General features: G+C 44.1%; 1 protein-coding gene across 2 annotated transcripts in view; it reads right to left on the bottom strand.

Annotated features, from left to right (window-relative positions):
- The window catches only part of CPED1 (cadherin like and PC-esterase domain containing 1), a 387,681-nt gene that overhangs the window by 248,223 nt on the left and 114,588 nt on the right, over positions 1-24,870 (bottom strand). For both annotated transcript variants that reach the window (XM_073619808.1, XM_073619809.1), the window contains exons 4-6: positions 16,214-16,289; positions 7,820-7,964; positions 2,142-2,292 (exon numbers count right to left, since the gene is read on the bottom strand). In XM_073619808.1, coding sequence (XP_073475909.1) covers positions 2,142-2,292; positions 7,820-7,964; positions 16,214-16,289 — 372 coding nt within the window. The remainder of the gene's footprint in view (positions 1-2,141; positions 2,293-7,819; positions 7,965-16,213; positions 16,290-24,870) is intronic.

Genomic DNA, 24,870 nt, shown 5'->3' on the forward strand with positions numbered 1-24,870 from the left:
ATTGCAAAAAAGTGGACGGTCATTAAGGGGGTAAATCCTTCCGGGGCTGAAGTGGTTAACAACCAATGAATCATCAGCTGTTAAACAGCTGAATGCAAAAAAAAAATTGACAGCAAAAAAAAAATTGTGAAAAAATATGGCGTGGGGTCCCCCCCCCTAAATCCATACTCCCCCCTTGCCAAATTTTTTTACAAAAAGAAACCAGACCCTTAAACGACTATGCAGCCTTGCAGGTCAGGAAAGGGAGGGGACGAGTGAGCGCCCCTCCCCACCCCAAAGCACCTTGTCCCTATGTTGATGGGGACAAGGACCTCTTCCCTGGCCAGTGGTTGTAGGGGTACCTATTCACCAAAAAAAAAAAAAAAAAAAAAAGCAGTGTAGAGAGTAAGTAGTCACCCAGAGAAGCCTCCCCTTGTGACAGCATGTGCTGTCACAAGGGATGGGTTCTCCAGGTGATGTCGCCGGATGGCCACGCTCAATGGCTATATAAGAACTGGCAGACCCCGGAGCTGACACAATGGAGGGTGCCAGCATCGGAGGAGGAACATTTTTTTTTATTGGTGGGTCAGCGGCGGCAGAGGAAGACATCACTAAAGGGAGAAGACAGTGGAGGGAGAAGACTGGAGGAAGAAGACATTCTTCATTTTTAGTTAAGGACTTGTTAAAAACCGTCTCTTGTTTTTTGTAACACTTCACTGATTTTTTTATTTTGGTGAATGGGTAGGAGTACCCCCTACTCATTCACATGGGGGGGGGCGGGAGCCCCCTGCCCGCAGACCGCCATGACCACCGGCTAGGGTTGTGGGGAAGAGGTCCTGGTCCCCATCAACAAAGCACCCCCCCATGTTGATGCGCATAAGGGTCTGGTATGGATTTTGGGGGGACCCCATGCCATTTTTTTAAAATGTTGGTATGGGGGGGTCCCCTCCAAATCCATGCCAGAACGAAGGAGCTTGGTATTGATTTGGGGGGGGGGGGGGGCATGCCGTTTTTTTCACAATTTTTTTTTTTTACATTTAGTTGTCAGCGGGTAACCCTCACTATACTATCACCATATGGCCTGCCCTATATACGTTGCAGAAAAATTGGGTCTTTGGTGGTGGTGATGCCACAACACTGTAAGCCCTCACTGATACTCTTGTTGGGTGCAGGAATGGGCCCCGCATTGAAATATTATATCAAAAATTGAAATTACATGTCCCTATTAAAGAGGGGCAGAAAAATTGGGCCTTGGGCAGTGGTTGTGGTGCCACAACACTGTAACCCCTCATTAAGTAACGTACATTAATGCAATGCACGTTAACATGCGACATCATGCACGTTAACAACTATGTGTAAACAGAATGCACAGGAACGGAGAAGTGCAAATGGGCCCTAAAGATTAATGGAGCTTCATTTATTTTTGGTTTCAACTTCTTTAAAGGAACATATTACTTTTTATAATGATCTAAAGGTCAAACTCTGCCCTACTCAAAGCTGGTGATTTGAGCTTATATGAAATCATATCACATAACATCAGTTGTTGGGAAAAATTCTGGATTTTGGCTGTCATTGACAATGACAAAATATGACCCTGCCACAGCCAAAAAAACTTGGCACCATTTAAATACATTTTAAAATACACTACTGTAGTTCCATTCCATTAAAATTTCTCTGTGTAAGTAGAGTATTACTAAACGATCTCATCGCCACCTACTGGGAAAATACAGCACTGCAGCCTTGTTTTTTCCTGAAAGAAACGTACATTTAGTAGTGGTTTGCGTCCTATAAATGGCACTAAGCCCTGGTTCACATTGATGCTACTTTGAAACCGCGCTACGTCACTTGACGTAACGCGATTTCAAAGTAGCAAGGTCAGCGCGATTTCAGGTACTACTTGATAGACATATGTGTGGCTTCATGCACAGATGTCTATTGAAGTCGCACCTGAAATCGGCAAAAGTAGTACAGAAACTACTTTTGCAAATTGGTGCGGCGCCGCAAAATCGGTGTCGCACTGATTGGAACAGTGCCATTGCCTCCAATAGGCTGCGACCGCGAAATCGCTCCAATGTGAATGTTTAATTAAGATTGCATACAGAATACAGCACAGAATAACAGGCAGAGTTGTACCCATCATCATCTATTAAAAGAAGATATACCTTCATTGTAGTAAATGGCCTGTTGGGTTGGTCCTGGACCATTGTAGTGGAATGTATAAATGCACGTAGTGGTGAAAATGATGTGATTAGTACAAATACCCTGACAAGCGGAGAGCCTGGTGATGGTTTGTGATGGTGGGATGATACATTTCTGTAATAAATAAATATGTAAAAAAAATTAAGCACAAATCACTATTTTATATAAATATATTTTAAAAAATATTGATAATAATAGCTTGCAAATACAAGAGGGGAGGAAAGAAGGGCACCAAGAAACCATATATTGTAGCTAGTTAATTTGTATCCATCCATGCTTGTGAGTGCACAACTATATATTTTTATGTAAATACTTAATAAAATGAACCAGTTACACTATACGGTTGTTTAGTACCCCTCTCTGCCCAACTCTTGTCTTTGCAGCTTCCATGTTCCCAGCCTGTATTGAGGAGGCAGCCTTGCTCCAATCCTTTGTAGCAATTGATGTCTAGTTTAAGTCTAACCTCCAGGAATCATTTTATTTACTCCTTATCAATTGGTTACTTTGTATATTTTACACCAAATGTTTTTACCAGTTTTGATACATTGGTTTTGAGATTAACAAAGTAACACTTCTACAGGTTGCTTGAGGCTTATATTTACTTAGTTTGCTTGGGAGTATATGACAATTTGAAGTAGATTGAGTGCCACAGGCAACTTTCTTATCCTCCCTTTTCTTCGATAATAACTTCCATATTAAATGCATGCTGCATTATTACACCAATAAGGTCTTGCTGGAAACTGCAGGCTATCTTTTAAAAAAAAAAAAAAAAAAACATGTACACCTTGGCAGACATGATGTACTGCTGGGAGCAGTATTGATTCTTTTCCTCAATTCTACCAAAGTACAAATGCTTTAGGTATAAAGAAACCAATCAATATTAAGGAAATTATTGCCACTTTTACACTGTTTGCAAATATTCGATTTTTTTTTGTCCTTATGAAGGACACATTCATTGTAATTATTTGCAATTGCCCATACTAGATCAATCTCTACAACACACCCACAATTGTTCCATATAGTATATTGTGCTTGCATATAGGATCTATGGGTCATAAATCTAAACAATCGAATAAAAAGATCCTTTCATCAATCTGTATTAAGATTGGTTGCATATAATACACATCTAGATATTTGATCAATCAGAAGTGATTGTCAAAATTCAAAGTCCACCTACAGCTCTCTAAATTCATAAAGGGTCTTTTTTTGTGGTTGATGACAACATACGATTGTTACCACCATGAGGTTTATGTCACCCTAGTGATTCTGTCACTAATGACAACATCAATAAAACTCACTTTTTCCTATGGCATCACTCTCTGTCACTATGAGTTAGAAAGTTTAATTGGCACGGCCCTAAACCATTGACATGGCCCTAAAGCTGGCCATTACCATTCTGCTATTATACATATTCAGACACACCAATTGTGCATGTGTAGGTCAATAGAAGTGTAAAGGGGAAGGACAAGCAGACTCCTTAAAATTCATCTCTGCTTTGTCCATATTTTCTGCAGCTATTTCATTTGCATTTTTCCTACTAGAGCATGCGCAGTGTACATTACAATCAAGGCATTGGTATTTAAAGGAGAAGCTTTTTTGGCCATACTTCTCATGTGAGACACAAGAGTGCACTTAGTTCTGCACTCGTTTATCCCAGATTGAGCCAACAGCGGGCTAAAGCCAGCTGTCAGCCGATAGGTGATCCAGGCTCTGCAGGGATCAGCCCAGATGCCTGAACCGCAGCTGACTCAGCCTCTTATCGCACTGAGCCAGGTGCTCTTGCCCCTCCACAGCCCAGCATTCCAGTGAGTGCTGGAAGGGCAGAGCAGAGGACTGGTGACTGACAATTCACCGGCTCTCTGCTCACTGAGGACTGAGAACTGAGCGATCAGCAGGCTTTGACCACTCAATTCTCAGTATAGGGCCAGTGGGGGACAGATGCAGCATCGGTCCGTTGGTGCAGTCAACTGGGTGAGTATGTATGTTTGTAAACCCGGACTTCTCTTTTAAGGTGATTTTAAAGTCTCGTTTTTTTGTTTTTTTTTTTAATGACAAACATGTTATACTTACATCCTCCTCCTCTGTGCAGTAGTTTTGCACAGGGCAACCTGGATTCTCCTCTTCTCGGGTCCCTTGCTGGTGCTCCTGGCCTCTCCCTCCTGTTGAGTGCCCCCACAGCATGCAGCTTGCTACGGGGGCACCCGAGCCGAGCTGCAGCTCTGTGTGTCCATTCAGACACAGAGCTGCTGTTTGGCCCTGTCTCCTCTCTCCCCCAATTGGCTTACCGATTTCAAATGACAGCCATGGGAGCCAATGGCGCCGCTGCTGTATCTCAGCCAATCAGGAGGGAAAGTCCTGGACGGCTGAAGGACTCGTGGATATCGCTGGACAGAGATGGAGCTCAGGTAAGTATTAGGGGGTGCTGAGGAGGCTGCTACACACAGAAGACTTTTTATATTAATACATAGAATGCAATACGATAAAAAAAACCTTATGCCCTTACAACTGCCGCATACTTATGTCAGCTCTCAACCAAACATTTAAGCCCTCAAATGGCTAGTGTCATAGCTTATCACATGTGCAGCACCATGGTGAATGCAAATCTAAATAGAGGATAAGGTAGCAACATCTTTTGACTGCATAGGAGGGTTTATTTACCCTTTAAGTCCTGGTAGTCCTGGAGTGGGACTTACCCAAAAGAAACCCATAGTCCATTTTATAGGTTTGTATTTTGTTAAAGGGTAAGGTCACCTTTTCAGATCTAGCTTCAAATATCTTGGCCACCTCCCTGGATCATGTTGCACATAGCGGATCCGATGCCCTGTGCTCTCAGTGTAGTACAGTGTACATTGCAAATTCTTTCATTGGCAAGCACTCATTGGTCAGTGTGATGATGCAGAAGAAGGCTTAGATGCCCTTCCAATTGGTCAGTGTGGTCATGTGGCTGCACTGGTCTATGAGCGCTTGCCATTGCAAGCAATATGATGGAAAATCACCATGATTATGTATTGTGGTGATGGGTTTAAGGCCCGCTACAATGACAGCACAGGGCATCACAGCCACTATGTGCAACAGGGTACAGAGGGATGGCCAGGATATTTAGAGTTAGTTCATCTTCACATTTTTCATGAAAAAGTGAACTTACCCTTTAAATTGTTTGATTTCTTTCTAACTGCCGCTTGCCTCAGGTGAACAGTAAGAGATTCAATGACCCATTTACCAGTTCACTGGGTACAAGTCTCTTTTCAAGCAGCAGGCTAATGTTATGAAAGGGTAACAATACAAGTAGTTATAAGAAAATCAAACACATAATGGTGCTTACAATTTATTGTAAATGTGGGACTTATGATAAGCCTGGTACTGATAATAATCATGGATCTTTTTTGTTTTAATGCAAAATATTTGTAGATTATTTTCTAGACTAGAGGGAGTTTTTCACGGGTCAGCGATTTCAGCATCCTGCTTAACAAGCACTGACATAGGATACTATTTGCATTGTAATAAAGAGCAATATAGAACAAAAACGATGTAGCATTGAAAAGCAGAAAACATAGCCAAATTATGTAATTAGCTAATAAGCAAATATAATTGTCCCTTGTATATTACGAATTATACTTAGACGATTTAAAAACGTATTATACACCTTTAATTTAATCAAACATATTCTCTTTAATCTCAAGGTTTTTCTAAATGTTTATTTCTGCTAAAGCCCAACTTATAGATATGCAGTCATGTAGACTTTGTACAAACGACCTACCTTTTTCTTTTCAGTAGCCGTAAAGGAACTCCAAATACAGGCAAACAGCTCAATAGCCATCACAGTTCTATTTAAACCCAATGCACATTAATATAAAGGAGCTGTTTAAACACATCCCCCACCCTCTGTGAGACGATGTGCTGAGGGGTGTGGCTGCTACTCAGCTCTGCCAGAACAGAGCACTGCAGTGTGAAATCTGGAAGCAACATTTTCTCTGAGAAAAGAAGAAATTTAAGGGCTTGTCTATGCTTGCAGTTGGGGGAGGTAACATCATGTGGTTTTGTTGCAGTTTTACCGCCCCTTAACCACTCCCCTGTTGCTGCTGAGGCAGTGCCCAGAGGTTAACACATGCCGCGGCAGGAATTATACTTCCTTGACAGGCGGTACCGCCTGCCAAGTGTGATCCATTCAAGGGAATGGTGCCACCCTGCAAATGTACACAAAACAGACAGTCTGCTAATTAGGGGGTTAAAACAGGCAGTGAGGAGGTGATAAAATGCCTCCTCACTGCCTGTCTATTGCTGTCTGAAGAGCGATCCAAACGCGGATCGTACTTTAGACAGAAAAGCCTAAATGAGGCCTTAAGGAACTTCTAGCAATACTCAGTAACAACCGTTAACATTAAAGGTGAAGCCCAGCCTGAGCTTTTTAGGCTGTACTTCTCCTATGGGTCACAGGAGTGCAATTCGCTTTGCACTCCTGTGACCCGTTTTAGCGTAGAGCGGTCTGAAGTCCACTCTCCGCTGACATCACTGCAATCAGTCGAGGCACTGCGTCATCCCGACTTCAGAAGTCTGGATCCACCAGCTGCCTTGACTTATGGCAGTCTCAGCGAGCTGCTGAGCCTCTGAGACGGCCGCTTCCCGCCCCTCCACAGCACTCCAATGAGCATACAAACCCATACTTCTCTTTTAAGGCTTCATCTACACGGGACATTTTAAAACCTCTCCTGAACGATGGAACTTGACAGCTAGTAACCGCCATTTAAAAACGTCCGTTGTGCCGTGTTTACATGCCGCATTTAGCCGCGTTTGCGCTTAGAAGCATTATTTTACATTGTAAATGCTCAGAGATGTATCTCCATTAAAAACACCTATAAACAAAATGTGGCTTAAAGCAAGTTACCGCGTTTACAAGCTGTTACAGGCATTTGGCATTTGAAATGTCTCTGAACATCCATTCTGAATGCATTTTTTTGCTTTCTAAAAAATGCTACTAAACTCAACTGCCTGGAAATGACTATAAACGACCCTGTGTACATGTATTAATGAGATAACAGAGGAGAGTTCAGGGGCAGCTGAAAAAAATGCCCAACTGCTCCTAAACGTCCGTTTACCAGCAGCAGTATACAGGGGGCCTTAGGGACAAATGACTATAGACAGAGGAAAAAAAATGGAAGTCTGTAATTTGGATTTACATTCAATCATCCTTTACTGTTTTTAAATTAATCCAATGCTAGAAAGCAACCAAGTTTTAATTTATTATGTCATCAGCAATTCTATTTAATGTACCATTGTACCAGCATTTGATGCATCTATTTTTAATCTTTTTTTAAACATCTTGAAAATATCTGTGGGCACTAGCCATATTTTAACCATGACATTAATTATAATGTCAATGTTGCTATTGAATAAATCTGGACAGAGGAACAAAAAAAGGAGATTCGCAATGTACATTTGTTTTCAATTGTTAATCGTTTTTTTAAATACATATTTGTAACATCATGTAAAAGAAAAAAAAAGACACATTTGTTATGCTCCATAGTTACAACACACTTTCAAAAGTTTTAGAAAATTTTGGGAAAGCGGTGGTTTGTGGCATACAATTAAACTAGAGAGCTTTCCTTGAAGTTAAGCATTCAGAAAAATCGTTACTTGTACTTACAAAAGTGCTTGCAGTAAGGGATTTATGTCCCATGCTTTTAAATCCTGATTCCTTTTACCAAGGTTTGGCAGAAAATAATTTGAAAATTTCTTCCAGGCCTGCGATTCTCCAGATTGCATTGAACACAGTGAACGTTTTTCCAGTTCTATAAAAATATATTAAAAAAAAAAAAAACACATCAATTGTTTTTAAAAATCGAAAAACACTACGCAAAACTGTTATGGTTTGTAAGATTTAAAAAAAAAATCTGCTGCTTAAATTCAGGCACCACAGGGTTCTTGGAAGAACATTTGTTATGCTTCTGAATACTTTGACAAACAGATCTTGGGGTAGACAGGGACTGTTCCAGCAGGAACAATCACTACAATTTCCTCCCAGATAAGCTGGCGGTGGAGGCATCTGCAGTGCCCCTCTCACTCACTTGTTTATGGGTACAAATGCCTGGCCACCCTCTGATCTCTACATTGGCTTTAAAGTGTTACTAAACCCTAATTTAAAAAAACGTCAGCCCTTACTGTATTGGACTGTCTGCTTTCCTTCTTAGTTTGTTGTTTCCCACAATTTTTTCTCCTATATTGATCCCTTCCTGTCTTTTAAGGTGTCTCCGGCCCTGTACAGGGACCCATGGATGGCACCCACCACCTATTTCCTCTCTGCACCCCCACCTCCTTCTCATGCACAGGGTGTGCACTGCGCTATCTGGAAGTTCCGGGAAGCAGCACTCTGTGTCCAGAGCTGGAAGTGGATAGAAGGAACAGCAGGTAAGTATTCGGTCACACTATGGCATGGAAAGACACTGGGGTATGTTTTAACCTTAAAGTGGAACTAAACCCTCCTATCTTTTTTAGCCAAGGAAGCTGCCATCTTAAAGTGGGAGTAAACTCCCTTGTATGATTTTTACCTATAGGTACCGTAAGTCTATAATAAGGCTTACCTATAGGTACTGTAAATATCTCCCAAACCTGCACCATAGGTGATATTTACTTTAGATGCAGCTGGTGATGTCACCGGCGCATGCGCTCTGAAGGAACGGATTATCAATGCTGTGCAGTAAACAGCATGTGCGTAGGAGTGACATCATTCATATCTCCCAGAAGGAAGACTGGGTGAAGATGGAAGTGCCTTCAGCGGTGGTAAGTCTGTCATAATGGGCTAGTATGGGATGCGTATTAGCACATTATGACTTAAACTGCCCAGGGCCCAATTTTATTTTTTTATTTTTTTTAGGCGGTTCACTGCAGCTTTAACCTATATCTAATCTGCAGTTTCCATGGTGCTGCAGATGTGATCAGTTATGACACCAGCAGCACCAACAATTTGGTCTAGAGCAGTGGCGGAACTACCAGGGTCGTACCAGTCGCACTTGCGACCGGGCCCTGCTGTTCCACCACTGGGGGGGGGCCCAGGGCCCAGCATCTCCCCCTGCATGTCCGGTTGTCACTTCACTATGCAGTGGAGGTGCGGGAGAGGGCGATTTGCAGCTCTGTGGTGCCTGCGAGCCACGGGATCTCCCTCCGGCGATCAGTTCACTTTCCTCTCTATACAGTGCAGAGAGGAGGGGCCTCCGTAGTTGCCAACTGTCCCAATCTGTGGAGATCACAGCAGTGGATCAGGCAGCTCTCCGGTACACTCGCTGCTACTCCTGCAGAACATGCCAGAGGCGGGGCCTGCCGAAGCTTGCATTCTGATTGGGCTGGACTCGGGGAGGGGGTGTGGCCAGCTTTGAATGTGATGGCACCCGGTCCACCTTCTGGTGCAGGTGCGAGGCTCAAGCTGCATGGAGAGACCCTTTCAGAGACTGGAGCAGATGGTGGAGATACTCTTCTATGAGTAAACCAGGTACACCAGATTAAACTTTGCTAAGTTTCATTTAGTCATTAAATCATCTGTTCATCTGTTTGCATAAGCTGATCTCCTTGCTATACACATCTATTTCAGCACAACTCCTCTTGCTTTTATCTCACCAGCATCACCTTATAAAAATGACATTACACCTCCACCCTTAACTAAACTAGATGGAACCTCAGCATCTATCCTGCCAGCCAGTTTACCACTTTGTTGTCAGTGATCAAGATTACAAATTTAATTGATTATTATTAAGAAATAATAAAAAACCCAACGGTTAAACACTGCGCTAAAAAAATAATGAATCAAAATGAGTAGTGAAGTGTAAAAGCCGCCAGCACAGAGTTCAATACTAAACTCAAATAAATCAAAAATCAAAAATGCAGCGCTAAAACAATAATATGAAATGAGCAAAACTCACCAAAGAAGCTCATATATATGTGAAAAGTAAGCACATCAAAAATGACTAAAAGTGATGACCCATCAAACATTAGTATAACAATAAATAAAAAAAATTAAAAATATGATAAAGTAATGGTGAAAACAAAATCTGATATCTCAATACGTGAAAAGCCTTTGAAGACACTAGAGATGTGCAAAATTAAAGATTATAAAATAAGGATGTGTATATAAAAAAATGTTAAACACAAAAAGGGAAATTGAATCCCTAATAAATGTGCAAATAAAAGTCCCGGTAGCAATTAGTACAAAAATTCCAAAACTGAAAGTCCATATACACTGTGAATTATAAATCCAAAGGGAATGTGAATTGAAATCCAAGAAAGTGTGGTAAAGGTGAGTCCAACATCCAGAGTAATTCACACCCAAGTGAGATATAAGGCTCCTTACCAGCTGGAGGTGACCATCATAACAGTAGTCTCACCAGGCATTTGGGAAATTATCAGGTCTCCCACAAACCTGACATCCACAGTTGAAATCGTGGTACAGAAAGTCTGCGACCCCCCTTACTCAGGGAGGTCATACAGAGCTTGATTGGATCTGTGAGTTGCTCACAGATGATATGTCACCGCTGACATTCGCCGATCCATAAAGGTAAATGGAGCGCCCGATCAGGTCCCCCTAAAAAACTGACAGGTGGACCTGATCAAACAGCCCGTGTGAAAGGGGCCTTAGAGAAAAGGAAAGCTTCCCCAACACATAAATATGTTAATGGGACACTTTTTGTAGAACCACACCCATATTAAATTAATGCCCTGTCTCTAATTAAAGTAAATGCCCTGCCTTCAATTGCTTTCTGGACATGCATTAAAAAAACGTGTCCCTAAAAACGTTTGAGTTGTTGGCATCTATGGGGGCACATGACCTGGGCAGGTATCGGCTTCACTAAACAAGTGAGTCACTCTGCTTGTACACTGAAGCTGATACATACCCGGGTCAGAAGCCCGTCCCCTCTCCACTGTATAGACTCGGGAAGTAAACTGCTAGCCGGAGGGAGATCCTGCAGCTCGCAATGGGAATAAAGGGCCCTGGATGAGTGGCAAGGGCTGTGGGATGGGGTCAGGGGGGCCTAGGGTTGCCACATCATCCCTTTAATCCAGGACACATATGAATTACACAGGTTCTGAGGCTAATGTAATTCATATGTGTCCTGGATTAAAGGGATGATGTAGCAACTCTAGGGGGGCCCCTTCATGGTTTCCTGCACCGGGACCCTAAAGGTTCTAGTTACGCCTCTGGTTGAGAGCACAAGCAGCTGTGACAGTTATCATTCACAGCATGCCTTTAATGTAACAGTTAAATTGATAGGTTTGTTTATTTCCACTTTTTAAGTTTCGTGATCCAGCAGCTCCTTCTCCCCTGTGTAGGGGAACGCTTGACAAGTTCAGAAGTTATTTCCGGGAGCTGTAACATCATCCATAGGTTCCCGTGGCCCATTTGTTGTCAGTGTTCTCCAACATAAGGAAGCGGGAGCTGCTGGATCACGACTGGACCAGATTTATAAAAGATAAGTACACAGATGTTTTTTATACAGGCTATGCAGGATGGGGAAGAGGGAGAAGGCAGTCTTAGGCTCGGTTCACACTACTGCGACCTGAAAGTCATGTGACTTATGATGCAACTTTGCCAGACGATTTCCTGCTGATTTGCTGGTGACTTAAGTACTATTTTAACGCAACTTGTGACTTTCAGGGAATGCCTAATTAATCTTATTGTAATGTTGGATCCAAATCACATCAATATAGATGAGAATCCGACTTGGAGCCAACTTCCATTAAAGTCTATGGGCACAAGTCTGGTAGAAGTCGCCTTGAAGTAGTACAGGAACCTTTTCTAAAGTCAGAGCAACTTCAGTAGTGCTAATTAAGACAGCTCTCATTGACTAACATGGAATTACACATGTCACGCGACTTGGGGTCTCACAAGTTGGATCCCAAGTCACAGCAGTGTGAACCGAGCCTAAAGAAAAGAAGGAGGCTACCACTGCTGACTCTTTATCCTGAAAATGCTAGCTGTCTTCTGTCTTACTGATGATCTTCTGGTTTCGATACCTTGGGGTTGATATACTGAAGGCAAATAGGCTATTAATTTTGCAAGGGAATTTTCCCTTAGCTTACTGGATGAGGGGAAGCTTTTCTGACTACCATCATCCGTTCACGTGCCAAAATACTGTTTTGTTTTTTTTTGCATACTTCAGGGTATTCTTTGCAAAGGGAATTTTTGCCACATCCGGTAAGCTAAAGGACAATTTCATTGCAAAGTTAACAGCTTATTTTCCTTTAGTAATGGCCCATACACACGATCCGAAAATCGGACGACAGATCGTCCATTTTTATTTTGCATGCTAGTCACATATCGAAGGTGGAGAGGTTACTAAAGTGACGAAAATTCTCATACGACAGAATAAAAAATCAGAAGTGATTTCATGTGTTGTAATGTATTTCTATTGTATTTTTGGACTACAACTGTACTGATTTAATGAAAATCGTACAAACTGGAATCGTATGAGAAGAATTTTAGTGTTTTTTCCGATCGGATAATATCAGATGAACTCTCGTGATCGGCTCTGGTAAGCTCTGTACTAACGATCCGATTATCATACAATCGCTTCGAAAGCGGTATTTTTTTCAGATTTTCGGGTCATATGGGACATAAATCAACTCATTTGAATCAATAACACAGACAGAACATGTATGCAAATAAAGTATTACAACTTTTCACTGATTTTCCTGATTTACATACTTGTTGCAAGCCAGCGAAGTGCATGTTTTTCTATGCGAATACACACAAAACATTTTTTTTATTAGGCTATTTCTTGTGCAGGTCCAATATTTTTATTGATTACAAACAGAAGACACCACAATGGCCACTGGATGGCACTCTAAAGGGGAGAGTTAGGGCCCGTACACACTATAAGAAAATCGGGCAAACATTTTCGTCCAAAGAATTTTCATATGATTTTCCTATAGTGTGTACACAAATGTCGACAGCCGATTCCGAATTTTCTTCCGAAAATTCCCAAAGGTACATACCCCAAAATTTTTCTCATATGGTAACAGAACAAACGACTTTTTGTTTAATGTGTACTGTTTTCGTACTGCACATGATCAGAAACAATAAACAACAACAAAAAAAAAAGCCATTGTCGTACACGAATATTCGTAAGAATTTTCGTACAAAGTTTCTTTCATCGGTTCCGATTTGCTGTGAAATATCAAGAAAAAAAAAAAAATCGGACAAACGTTCGACCAATTTTCTTATAGTATGTACCCCACTTTATTAAAACTGTTGCGCACAGAATCTGGCACAGCTGTGCATAGTAATCAATCAGCTTCTAGGTTTAAAAGAATTGAAAAGTGTCAAGCTTTTTCACCTTAAAATGTTACTAAACCCACAACAGTAAAATCAGTCTGTATATGCAGCATAGCATGCTTGTTATAATCACTGTGGACCTTAAGGGGTTAATCCTCTGCATTGTGTAAAGATCCCCATCTGTCTGTTTTTAGCAGACTGGATCGGATCGAATGTCAGCGGATGTCAACGGACACGTGTTCATTGACATCCACCACTCCATAGAGGGCAATGGATGGTCTGAAAAACTGACAGGTGGACCCGATCGGTTTGGCCGTGTGAAAGGGTCCTTATTGTCAAAGCCTAATTGAACAAGCTGAAGTTAGAAGCTGATTGGTTACTATGCACAGCTGCACCAGATTCCGTGTGCTCTAGTTTTAGTAAATCCTCCCCTAAACATCATAGGAATTTCCTACGTTGCATAGCACAATCTAGTGGCCAAATGTGTTATTTTCCATTTTAAACAAATAATTAATCCACCACAGGAAACAGCCTAATAACATGTATGTTGCCCCATTTACAAAGAACAAATGTACATACACTTTCACTGGATGAACTACTATGCAAATGTTTTATAAATACACCCCTAAGTACTAAGGCCCGTGTGTCCGATACATACAGAGTAATACAAACAAGATATTTTCCAAATTCTGTCAGCAGATGGCAAGCAAGAGCTTATGTAGCATATTTTTTCATCGCAGCGAGCTTCTTATATATGTAATCTGAATCATTCGGAAAAGTGCAGTGGTGCAGGTTTAGCTCTGCCAAATTCCATGATACTGCCGCAAGTGAATTTCATCACAGAACTGGAAAGTAATTTATATACTGTAATTTCAAACCCATCCTGATATTTTATTTATGTAGGTTACTCATGTATATGTTACACAAAAAAAAAATCAGACTCAAGAAAAATTCAGTTTGATACTTTGCTTCTAATACAAAAAAAACAAAACATATTTGACGGTTACTGGTTATCTGTGATATACTGTACATTCTTACACTATTAGTCTTCCCCAGTGGCGTCATTAGGGTTGGTGTCACCCGGTGCAGAAAAAAATTGGTGTCACCCCCCTCCACTAACTATAGCCCCCCTGAATGGAAACCCCTCCATCAGTATAGACCCCCCTCAGTGCAGACCCCCTCTCCATCAGTGCAGACTCCCCTCCATCAGTGCAGACCCCCCCTCTATCAGTGCAGACCCCCCATCAGTGCAGACCCCCTCAGTGCAGACAACCCCCCTTCATCAGTGCAGACCACCCCCCTCCTTCAGTGCAGACCCCCCTCAGTGCAAACCCCCCCTCCATCAGTGCAGACCCCCCTCCATCAGTTCAGAACTCCCTCAGTGCAGACCCCCCTCCATCAGTGCAGACCCCCTCAATGCAGACCACCCCCCTCCATCAGTGCAGATCCCCCTCTGTGCAGACCCCCCTCCATCAGTGCAGACCCCCCTCAATGCAGACCCCCCCATCAGTGCAGACCCCCTCAGTGCAGACAACCCCCCTTCATCAGTGCAGACCACCCCCTCCTTCAGTGCAGACCCCCCTCAGTGCAAACCCCCCCTCCATCAGTGCAGACCCCCCTCCATCAGTTCAGAACTCCCTCAGTGCAGGCCCCCCTCCATCAGTGCAGACCCCCTCAATGCAGACCACCCCCCTCCATCAGTGCAGATCCCCCTCTGTGCAGGCCCCCCTCCATCAGTGCAGACCCCCCTCAATGCAGAACCCCCATCAGTGCAGACCCCCTCAGTGCAGACAACCCCCCTTCATCAGTGCAGACCACCCCCCTCCATCAGTGCAGACCCCCCTCAGTGCAAACCCCCCTCCATCAGTGCAGACCCCCCTCCATCAGTTCAGAACTCCCTCAGTGCAGACCCCCCTCCATCAGTGCAGACCCCCTCAATGCAGACCACCTCCCTCCATCAGTGCAGATCCCCCTCTGTGCAGACCCCCCTCCATCAGTGCAGACCCCCCTCCATCAGTGCAGATCACCCTCTGTGCAGACCCCCCTCCATCAGTGCAGACCCCATCTGTGCAGACCCCCCTCCATCAGTGCAGACCCCCTCAGTGCAGACCACCCCCTCCATCAGTGCAAACCCCCCTCAGTGCAGACCCCCCTCCATCAGTGCACACCCCCCTCAGTGCAGACCCCCCTCCATCAGTGCAGACCCCCTCTCCATCAGTGCAGACCCCCCTCAGAGCAGACCCCCCTCCATCAGTGCAGACCCCCTCCATTAGTGCAGACCCCCCTCCATCAGTGCAGACCCCCCTCCATCAGTGCAGATCTCCCCCTCAAGTGCAGACCCCCCTCCATCAGTGCAGATCCCCTCAGTGCAGACCCCCCTCCATCAGTGCAGGCCCCCCTCTCCCCTCCCATAGCGCCCCCCCAGCACATGTCCATTTGTATTGCATTAAACTACAGACCTCAGAACAGCGCGGGATAGGCACAGCGGTGTGTCCCTCGGACTCCCTCCTCCCTCTCACAGCAGAGCGGCCCGAAGCTGCCTCCTCCTATGAAGATGTAAACAGAGAGGAGGGAGAGGCAGCTTTGTTCTGCTCCACTGTGTGAGACAGCAGGCGGGTGAGGACAGTGCGGTGTTAGCGGTGCCCACAGGTGTCACCTCTCTGGCGGGTGTCACCCGGTGCACACCCCCCCCAGCGACGCCACTGGTCTTCCCAACACATACAAAAAGTGATTAAAAAAATAAATCTGTGGCTTAAATAGTTCATTTTCAAGTAATACCTGGAAAAATTGAAACCATTTCACAAATCTTGTTTTTCGCACATAGCAGCTGTAGTATTCTTGGCATAAGGTTTACCTACAAAAAAATGATACATTCAGGTTACTATAATGATACAACGTATTTTTTATTTTTTTTCTAGAATTAGCTTTTTAGGGCTCATGCACATGAGTGTAAATACAACTCTCATATCTACAATGGCTTTTGCCAGCAGAAACATCCAGGGTACAAAATGCATGAATGTAATGGTGCAAAAACGACTTGCGTCTAGAAAAGCATAATTCTTCATCCACTAGAATACATTTTACAGATATACTCATCTTTAACGCAGGATTTAGGCATTTTTTTTTTCGTTGCTGAATTCTGTTCAAAATTACTGAGCTAAACTGGACAATACAGATATAATAAGTGGTCAGATCCATAAAAAAAAAGAAATGCATCAGTGTGAACAAGCCAAGGGAAAGGAGCCTGCAGCAAAAAGTGCTGAAAAAAAACAATTAACAATTTTCATCAATGCAGCTTTTTTTCTTACAAATTGATTTGCAGTATTTTAATAGGTCTGTCCCTCCACACTATCGTAATTATTGGGAAAGTGTTTGACATTCTGTTACCCATATGTACTGCAATGTTTTCTCCTAAAAGGGCACGTATCTAAGATGTAGTCTATATGTCAGTTTGGGAAAATTCTTGCTGAGCTAATTACATAGGCCACCATAGCCAGCCTTTATTTCTGAAAATGCTAAATGACTGGCTGTCATGCTGAGTGGAGATGGAGAACGTGACTGGCTCATCTTCTGGTCCAATTCAGGCAAAATTTCGGACTTGATTCTGTGGACCTGAATCAGTGAACAGTGACGCACCAGACCCCATGCTGTGAGCCGCGGCTGCAGCATGTTTGAACAGAGCCTAAATGGGTTGCTGTATGCATGGGAAACGCAGGAAAAAGGTCCTTACAACTTTTCTAATATTGCAGCCGCACAGAAACCTCCTTGTGCTATGCATTTCCATGCACGGGAAAATGCACCAAGGTTTACAATGCATGGGGATGTCATTAAGCGTTAATGGCACCCCCACACGTCTGTTAAATAGCAGTATGTTTTTCCTGTGGGTGCAGGAGCATGTGATATGCACACAGTCCCGCACCAGCATAGATGTGAACCTTGCTGTGAACCTAGCTTAAGACATGCTATCTGATCTGGTAAGTCATTGTATATAATTTCTGTGAAAAAGAAAAATACAGCGCTGTGTAGAATGAAGGTATAAAGAGCAGCCAACACAGCTATAGACCAAAGCAATATGTGTAAGTGTAAAAGTGTAGCACTATTAAACCATAAACCCTAAGTGTAATGGGGCGTACACACGGTCGGACTTTTCACATGCAAAAGTCCGACGGACGCCGCCGGACCAAATCCGGCGGACAATCCGACCGTGTGTGGTCTCCATCGGACTTCCGACGGACCGTTTCGGCCGGAAATCCGACGTACTTTAGATTTGAAACTTGCTTCAAATCTTACGTCGTAACTCCGCCGGACTCAGTTCCTGACGGAAAGCCCGTTCGTCTGTATGCTGGTCCGACGGACCAGATACGACGGAGGAGCAGGTTACTGCATCTCGCGCTCGCTGCAATAGGAAAAACAAATTTTTCCATTGCGGCGAGCGCGGGGGGCATCCCAGGCCCTTAGGTCTGGTATGGAACTTTAAGGGGAACCCCCTACGCCGAAAAACCGGCGTGGGGGCCCCCCCAAAGTCCATACCAGACCCCGATCCGAGCACGCAGCCCGGCCGGTCAGGAAAGGGGGTGGGGACGAGCGAGCGCCCCCCCCTCCTGAACCGTACCAGGCCGCATGCCCTCAACATGGGGGGTGCTTTGGGGGAGGGGGCGCCTTGCGGTGCCCCCCCACCACAAAGCACCTTGTCCCCATGTTGATGAGGACAAGGGCCTCTTCCCGACAACCCTGGCCGTTGGTTGTCGGGGTCTGCGGGCGGGGGGCTTATCGGAATCCGGGAGCCCCCTATAATAAGAGGGCCCCCAGATCCCGGCCCCCCCACCCTATGTGAATGAGTATGGGGTACATGGTACCCCTACCCATTCACCTAGGGAAAAAGTGTAAATAATAAAACACAACACAGGTTTTTAAAATATTTTATTAAACAGCTCTGGGGGGGGATCTTGCTCCGTCTTCGGGGGTCCCTCCGGTTCCTCTTCTCCCGGCGTCCGGTTGGTTCTTCGGCCGGCCCCTCCGCTGTCTTCAGGTAGCTCTATTGCCAGTGGAGGTCCGGACTTCTTGTCTTCTCTTCTCCAGATGTTGACATGACGCTCTCTCCGGCCTCTTCTCCCGGTGTTCCAGGTCTTCGGCCGGCCCCTCCGCTGTCTTCAGGTAGCTCTATTGCCAGCGGAGGTCCGGGCTTCTGGGCTTCTCTTCCCCAGATGTTGACACGACGCTCTCTCCGGCTGGACTGGTCTCTGAGGGCCCCGTTGTGACTTATATAGGCGGAGACCCCGCCCCCCCATATGATGTCACAGTCCCTGGGCATGCTGGTCGACCACGCCCCCTAAACCGTCACAGTCCCAGCATGCCCAGGGACTGTGACATCATATGGGGGCGGGGTCTCTGCCTATAGAAGTCACAACGGGGCCCTCAGAGACCAGTCCAGCCGGAGAGAGCGTCGTGTCAACATCTGGGGAAGAGAAGAGGAGAGAAGAGAAGCCCAGAAGCCCGGACCTCCGCTGGCAATAGAGCTACCTGAAGACAGCGGAGGGGCCGGCCGAAGACCTGGAACACCGGGAGAAGAGGCCGGAGAGAGCGTCATGTCAACATCTGGAGAAGAGAAGACAAGAAGTCCGGACCTCCGCTGGCAATAGAGCTACCTGAAGACAGCGGAGGGGCCGGCCGAAGAACCAACCGGACGCCGGGAGAAGAGGAACCGGAGGGACCCCCGAAGACGGAGCAAGATCCCCCCCCGGAGCTGTTTAATAAAATATTTTAAAAACCTGTGTTGTGTTTTATTATTTACACTTTTTCCCTAGGTGAATGGGTAGGGGTACCATGTACCCCATACTCATTCACATAGGGTGGGGGGGCCGGGATCTGGTGGCCCTCTTATTATAGGGGGCTCCCGGATTCCGATAAGCCCCCCGCCCGCAGACCCCGACAACCAACGGCCAGGGTTGTCGGGAAGAGGCCCTTGTCCTCATCAACATGGGGACAAGGTGCTTTGTGGTGGGGGGGCACCGCAAGGCGCCCCCTCCCCCAAAGCACCCCCCAATGTTGAGGGCATGCGGCCTGGTACAGTTCAGGAGGGGGGGGGCGCTCGCTCGTCCCACCCCCTTTCCTGACCGGCCGGGCTGCGTGCTCGGATCGGGGTCTGGTATGGACTTTGGGGGGGCCCCCACGCCGGTTTTTCGGCGCAGGGGGTTCCCCTTAAAGTTCCATACCAGACCTAAGGGCCTGGGATGCCTGCGACGGGGTTCGCAAGGTTTCAATCTGGCCAAAAAAAGCGGCGAGATTGAATTCCTTTTCTAGTCCCGTCATACCCGAGTCACGTTCAAAATGAACGGACTTGTCCGTGTGTGGGAAAGTCCGTTCATTCTGAAAGTCCGGCGGAAGTCCGTCGGGAAGACCGGATTCCGGAAAGTCCGGCCGTGTGTAGGCAAGTCCGGCCGTTCAGAAAGTCCGGCGGTAGTCCGCCGGAAGTCTGGTGGCAAGTATGTCGGACCTAGCTTTCCAGAAAGTCCGACCGTGTGTACGCCCCATAACCGTTAGGATAATTTTAGGGTAATATATTCACTGAAAAAATCACAATGTGCAAGGGATATATAAAAATAGTACACCCAATGGGAAAGTGATGCATATTACAAATATGATACAATACATATAATGCATGGATGAATAAAAGTGACACAAACAAGTGAAAAAAGATATAAATAAGTGAAAAAAGATATAACCAATGTGAATAAAATAATTTCCGCAACAAAAAATTTTAGTAATTGGACTACATTGCTGTCCATGTATGTCTCTTAGAAACAATGTTATCAATAGTGAAAAATATGACAATAAATAATAATATATAATATTAATAAGGACAATTCTGAATTTTTGACATGATGCGTATTGTCTCAAATGCTGAAAATTACAGTCCCATCCATTTGCTTAATAAATACTGAAGATTTAATATAGATTTAATAAATGTGTCACAGTCTGGGACACGGTTTCTTCAGCAGGTATTATTCTGGAACAGAAACTTTTGTTGTACCTTCACTTTTACGAAGAGTGTTAACTGTTTTTGACAACATTTTTACCACATTCGCACCCAGTACTGAAGTCTTCAAAATCTATCATCTACTAAACAATTATATAACATCTAGCCTCACACCCATTTCCTTGACTTGTTTTCCTTTCTTGTGCTTTATTTATTACAGGTCATCCAACGAGACCCATTCCATGAGCTACAAAATACTTTGCTCCTAATCATCCTTCTACCTTTCTGATAATAATTTTTTATTGAGCTTAGCCAATCAACATCTCTGAATAATTTGCCTAAAGTTGATCTCTAGGCAAACAGCTAAATACACAGATGAAATACATACAGTATATGAGTGCTGTATTAGCTGCCAGAACAGATTTGTATTTCTGCCCTGAGATTTACACAACTCTGCCACAATGCACAGTTCTGCCTTACAGGGGAGGGATCTGATTTCTCTCTCTGCTGCAGTTTCACTTTCATTTCCAGGTCTACTCCACACCCCCACCCTGTGACTGGACAGTGAAAGGAGAAGCAGCAGACTCATGAGCTCACTTCACCGTGACTGTGCTATTTTCTCCTATTAGCATACTTCTTACATTGTAACAACCCTAATGTGTTTCTCATCCTGTTTCTCCCTCCCCACTCTGAGCTCTGATGTGCAGGAACTACAAAGAAGCTAGTACAAAATCAAATTAAAGTCCTTACACTGCTTGCATTTAAATTGCATTCATTTTATATCTGGCTTGAGTACAACTTTAATTCAATCTTTAGTGATTACTAGCCACACCAGTACAGTGTCACCATACCAGTGCAGCTGGCCACAGTGTCCCTGATCACTAGCCACCTCACTAAAGTGTCACTATGCCAGTGCAGCTGGCCCTAGTGTTCCTGATCACTAGCCACCTTAGTACAGTGTTACCATACCACTGAAGACAGCCAATGTCCATGATTGTCACCAACCCAATACAGTGACACTGAACCAGTGCAGCCAGCAACAATATTCCTGATCGCCACCACACCAGTCCCAGTGACACCACACCAGTGTAAGCCAGCAACAGTGTTCCTGATCACCACCACAACAGTCCTAGTGTCACCAGGCCAGTGTAAGCCAGCAATAGTGTTCGTGATTGCCACCACACAAGTCCCAGTGTCACCAGACCAGTGTAAGCCAGTTACAGTGTTCCTGATTGCCACCAGAAACGTGCCAGATCAGTGCAGCCAGCAGCATTGTTCCTGATAGTACCACACTAGTAACAGTGTCACCAGAGCCACTGCAGTCAACAGCGTTCCAGATTATGGCCACATCAGTACAGTGTCACCACTGATCTGTCAGTACTGACCTTTGCCTATTTATTGTTCACATTTCTGCCTGCAATTCCATCTGCGTGTTACACTAACTATATGGCTGCAAGACACCAGCCCCAGCCATCCCTTGCAGACAAATGCAGTCCTTGAAACACAGGAACTCTTTTTTTCACCCTTGGTTCACCCATCTGTACTTCCTGGCCAATGAACATAGCCACATACCAGTAGGCTAGGCTTGCTTGACGTATTGGAATGGGGATTGCTATAAGTGACAATACACTAAGCTATTTTTCCTGACCACTCGTACAGAGGCAAGCATTACAGTATACTGTTTTTAATACAATGTTGGTTGGTTTTTGTGATACACAAGATACAATGCCTGGTACATAATCGATCCAAACATTGAAAAAGTCTCACATTTGTTGCATCCTAATGCTTAGGAGTAGTAGAATGTGTTTTTTGGTGTAATTATAAGTATGTCCATGCTGTGTGTTGGAAATATTTGAATTACTTACAACTTTGTGTAATAAAAATAATTTTTTAATTTTCTTGCATTTTGCAAATATTGCATTTTGTGGGTATTTCTACTGCCCCCCTGCACTCCAGGGCCTCCAAACCTGTGAGAGTTAGTCAGAAAATTAAATGCCTAATTTATCCCTTGAACGCCTGATGGGACCCTTTTTGGGACCCTTTTTATAGCTAGGGTGCAAAAATGTCTCACAAATGTGGTATTCCCATACTTAGGAGTAGCAGAATGTGTTTTTGGGGTATAAATCAAACACTGTTCATGGTGTGTGCTAGAAATATCCTAATAACTTACAACCTTGTGTAAAAAAAATACATTTTCATTTTCTTTCCACATTTTTCAAAAATTTGTGGCAAAAAAAAACTCTTCAAAAGATGTACCATGCCTCTTAGAAATACCTTGTGGTGTCTACTTTCCAAAATAGTAGAAACTCTCCTGCGCTCAGGTGTCCAGTGACTATATATGTGGTGCGACCACCTTAGTGAGGTAATGCCTGACGTCTTGTCTAGCCCTGTGGTGCGCGCGCACACTTCATTAGTAATTCTAGCTACAGCTAGGCAACCCCATGGCGGCTGGAAGCAGCGGGTGGAACGCAAACACACCCATGCTTCCGGGCCACGCCCCCTACACACAGCGCCCAATGACGCGTGCGGAAGGGGAAATGACACCGCGACCGGCCGGAAGTTGCGGGTGGAACGTAAAAACACCCGCACTTCCTGGTCCCTTGAGCGGCGTGCGTTCCATGGTTTCCGGGAGCCTGAGATGCCCCTTATTATCCCCCTATACCAGCTCACAATAAAGGACTATCACAGGAGCAACATATAGGAGGAAAGGTACATTGGTTCACCTCCCTTTGGATTTGTATTCTGTGATTTATGATCTATGCTGACGGTACCACACATATATTGGTTCAACATGTATTAAACAACAACAACAATAAGTAGTATTTGTTCCCAGCTGTTGGAGTAAGGGTCACACTTAGGAGGGATGGGGCCAGAGAGGGGAAGTTCTTATGGGTGGGCGTTGCCTATTGGTGGGCGTCGCTAACAACTGGGCCTTGCAGACACAGACACACACACACATATATATAGAGATAACTATGAGAGATCAGCCATTGCCTGCTCAGGCTCTGAAGAAAGGGGTGCTCCCCCGAAACGCATTAGCCATCAGCCATTTGTATCGATCTGACCCTCTTGACAATAGGTCCTGGTGTGTCGATCTTCAGAACAGCGCATCTGCGCCCTTGTCAAAGCCGTTTTTGATAGCTCGTTTGTGAGTATACTTCTTGCTGTTTTTATGCTGTAATAAAGTTAACCAGTGGTAATGCACTAGGTCGGTGCGCCCTCCTTCTTTTCTTGTTACTTTCCAAAATAGTCATTTTACAGGTGTTTCTACTGTTCTGGTACTCCAGGGCCCCCAAACATGGATAGGTAGTCAGGAAATTAGATGCCTAATTTATGCTCTTTGAAAGCTTGAAAGTGCTCCTTGGATTTTGGGCCTCTTTATGTGACTAGGCTTCAGAAGAGTCTAACATATATGGTATTCTCATATTTGCAATGAATTGCAGAGAGTGTTTTGAGGTGTAAGTATGCCAGGGACAGCTGTGTGTAAAAAAACAAAACATTTGTATATTCTTTCTTATTTTGTGGCAAAAAATGTGATCTTCAAAAGACTCACCATGCCTCTAATTAAATATGTTGGAGAGGCTACATTGCAAAATACGGTCACTTTGTAGGTGTTTATCCTGTCCTGGCACATCAGAACCTCAAGAAATATGATAGGTAGCCAGAAAATCAGATGCATTATTTATGACCCTTAAAAGCCTGAAGATGTTTGGTGGATTTTGGGCCCCTCTATGCAAATAGACAGTGAAAGTCTCACACATAAGTGGTACTTCCATGCACAGCAAGAGTAGAAGAATGTATTTTGGGATGTAATTGTAAATAATACTCAATTTCCAAAAAATTGTGGCAAAAAATCTGCCTACTTCCTATGATGTTTTTTTTTTTTTTTTTATTTTGTAGGGGTTTGGGGGGTTGTACTGTTCAGGTTTTTTTAGGGCCTCACAAAATGAGGTAGGCATTAGGTATATCAGGATTTATCAATTTTTAAATATACTGTACAGTATACCATAGTTTGCAGACAACGTAACTTTCACACCAAAGAAATGTAGCAGAATAAATGTTGGCTTAAATTTATGAAGAAAGAATATTTGCAAAGTTTTATAGCAGAAAGCTTTTCTTTCAAAATGTTTGGTCTTTTCTCCTTTATATAGTAAAAAAAAGGGATAATTAAATAGCACCAAATAAAACAATCTGTCTCAAAAAAGTATATAAAATAATTTGCTTATAGTGTTGTATGACTAAGTAATTGTCAGTCAAATTATCACAATGCTGAAAACTGAAAAGGGGCTAGGACAGGAAGGGGATTTTTCATGGCAGTTTTCAAGTTGCAATGTGTGACTTAACGCACATGCATAGATGTAAATGGTCTAAATGTCAGGCGAGTGTGATCAGACAATAAGATGGATATTTAAAAGTACAGTGAACCCCTATTGTAATAGGTCCTGTGGGAGCATCTGTG

Source organism: Aquarana catesbeiana, linkage group LG03 (assembly GCF_042186555.1).
Source record: "Aquarana catesbeiana isolate 2022-GZ linkage group LG03, ASM4218655v1, whole genome shotgun sequence".
In the NCBI taxonomy this organism is placed as follows: domain Eukaryota; kingdom Metazoa; phylum Chordata; class Amphibia; order Anura; family Ranidae; genus Aquarana; species Aquarana catesbeiana.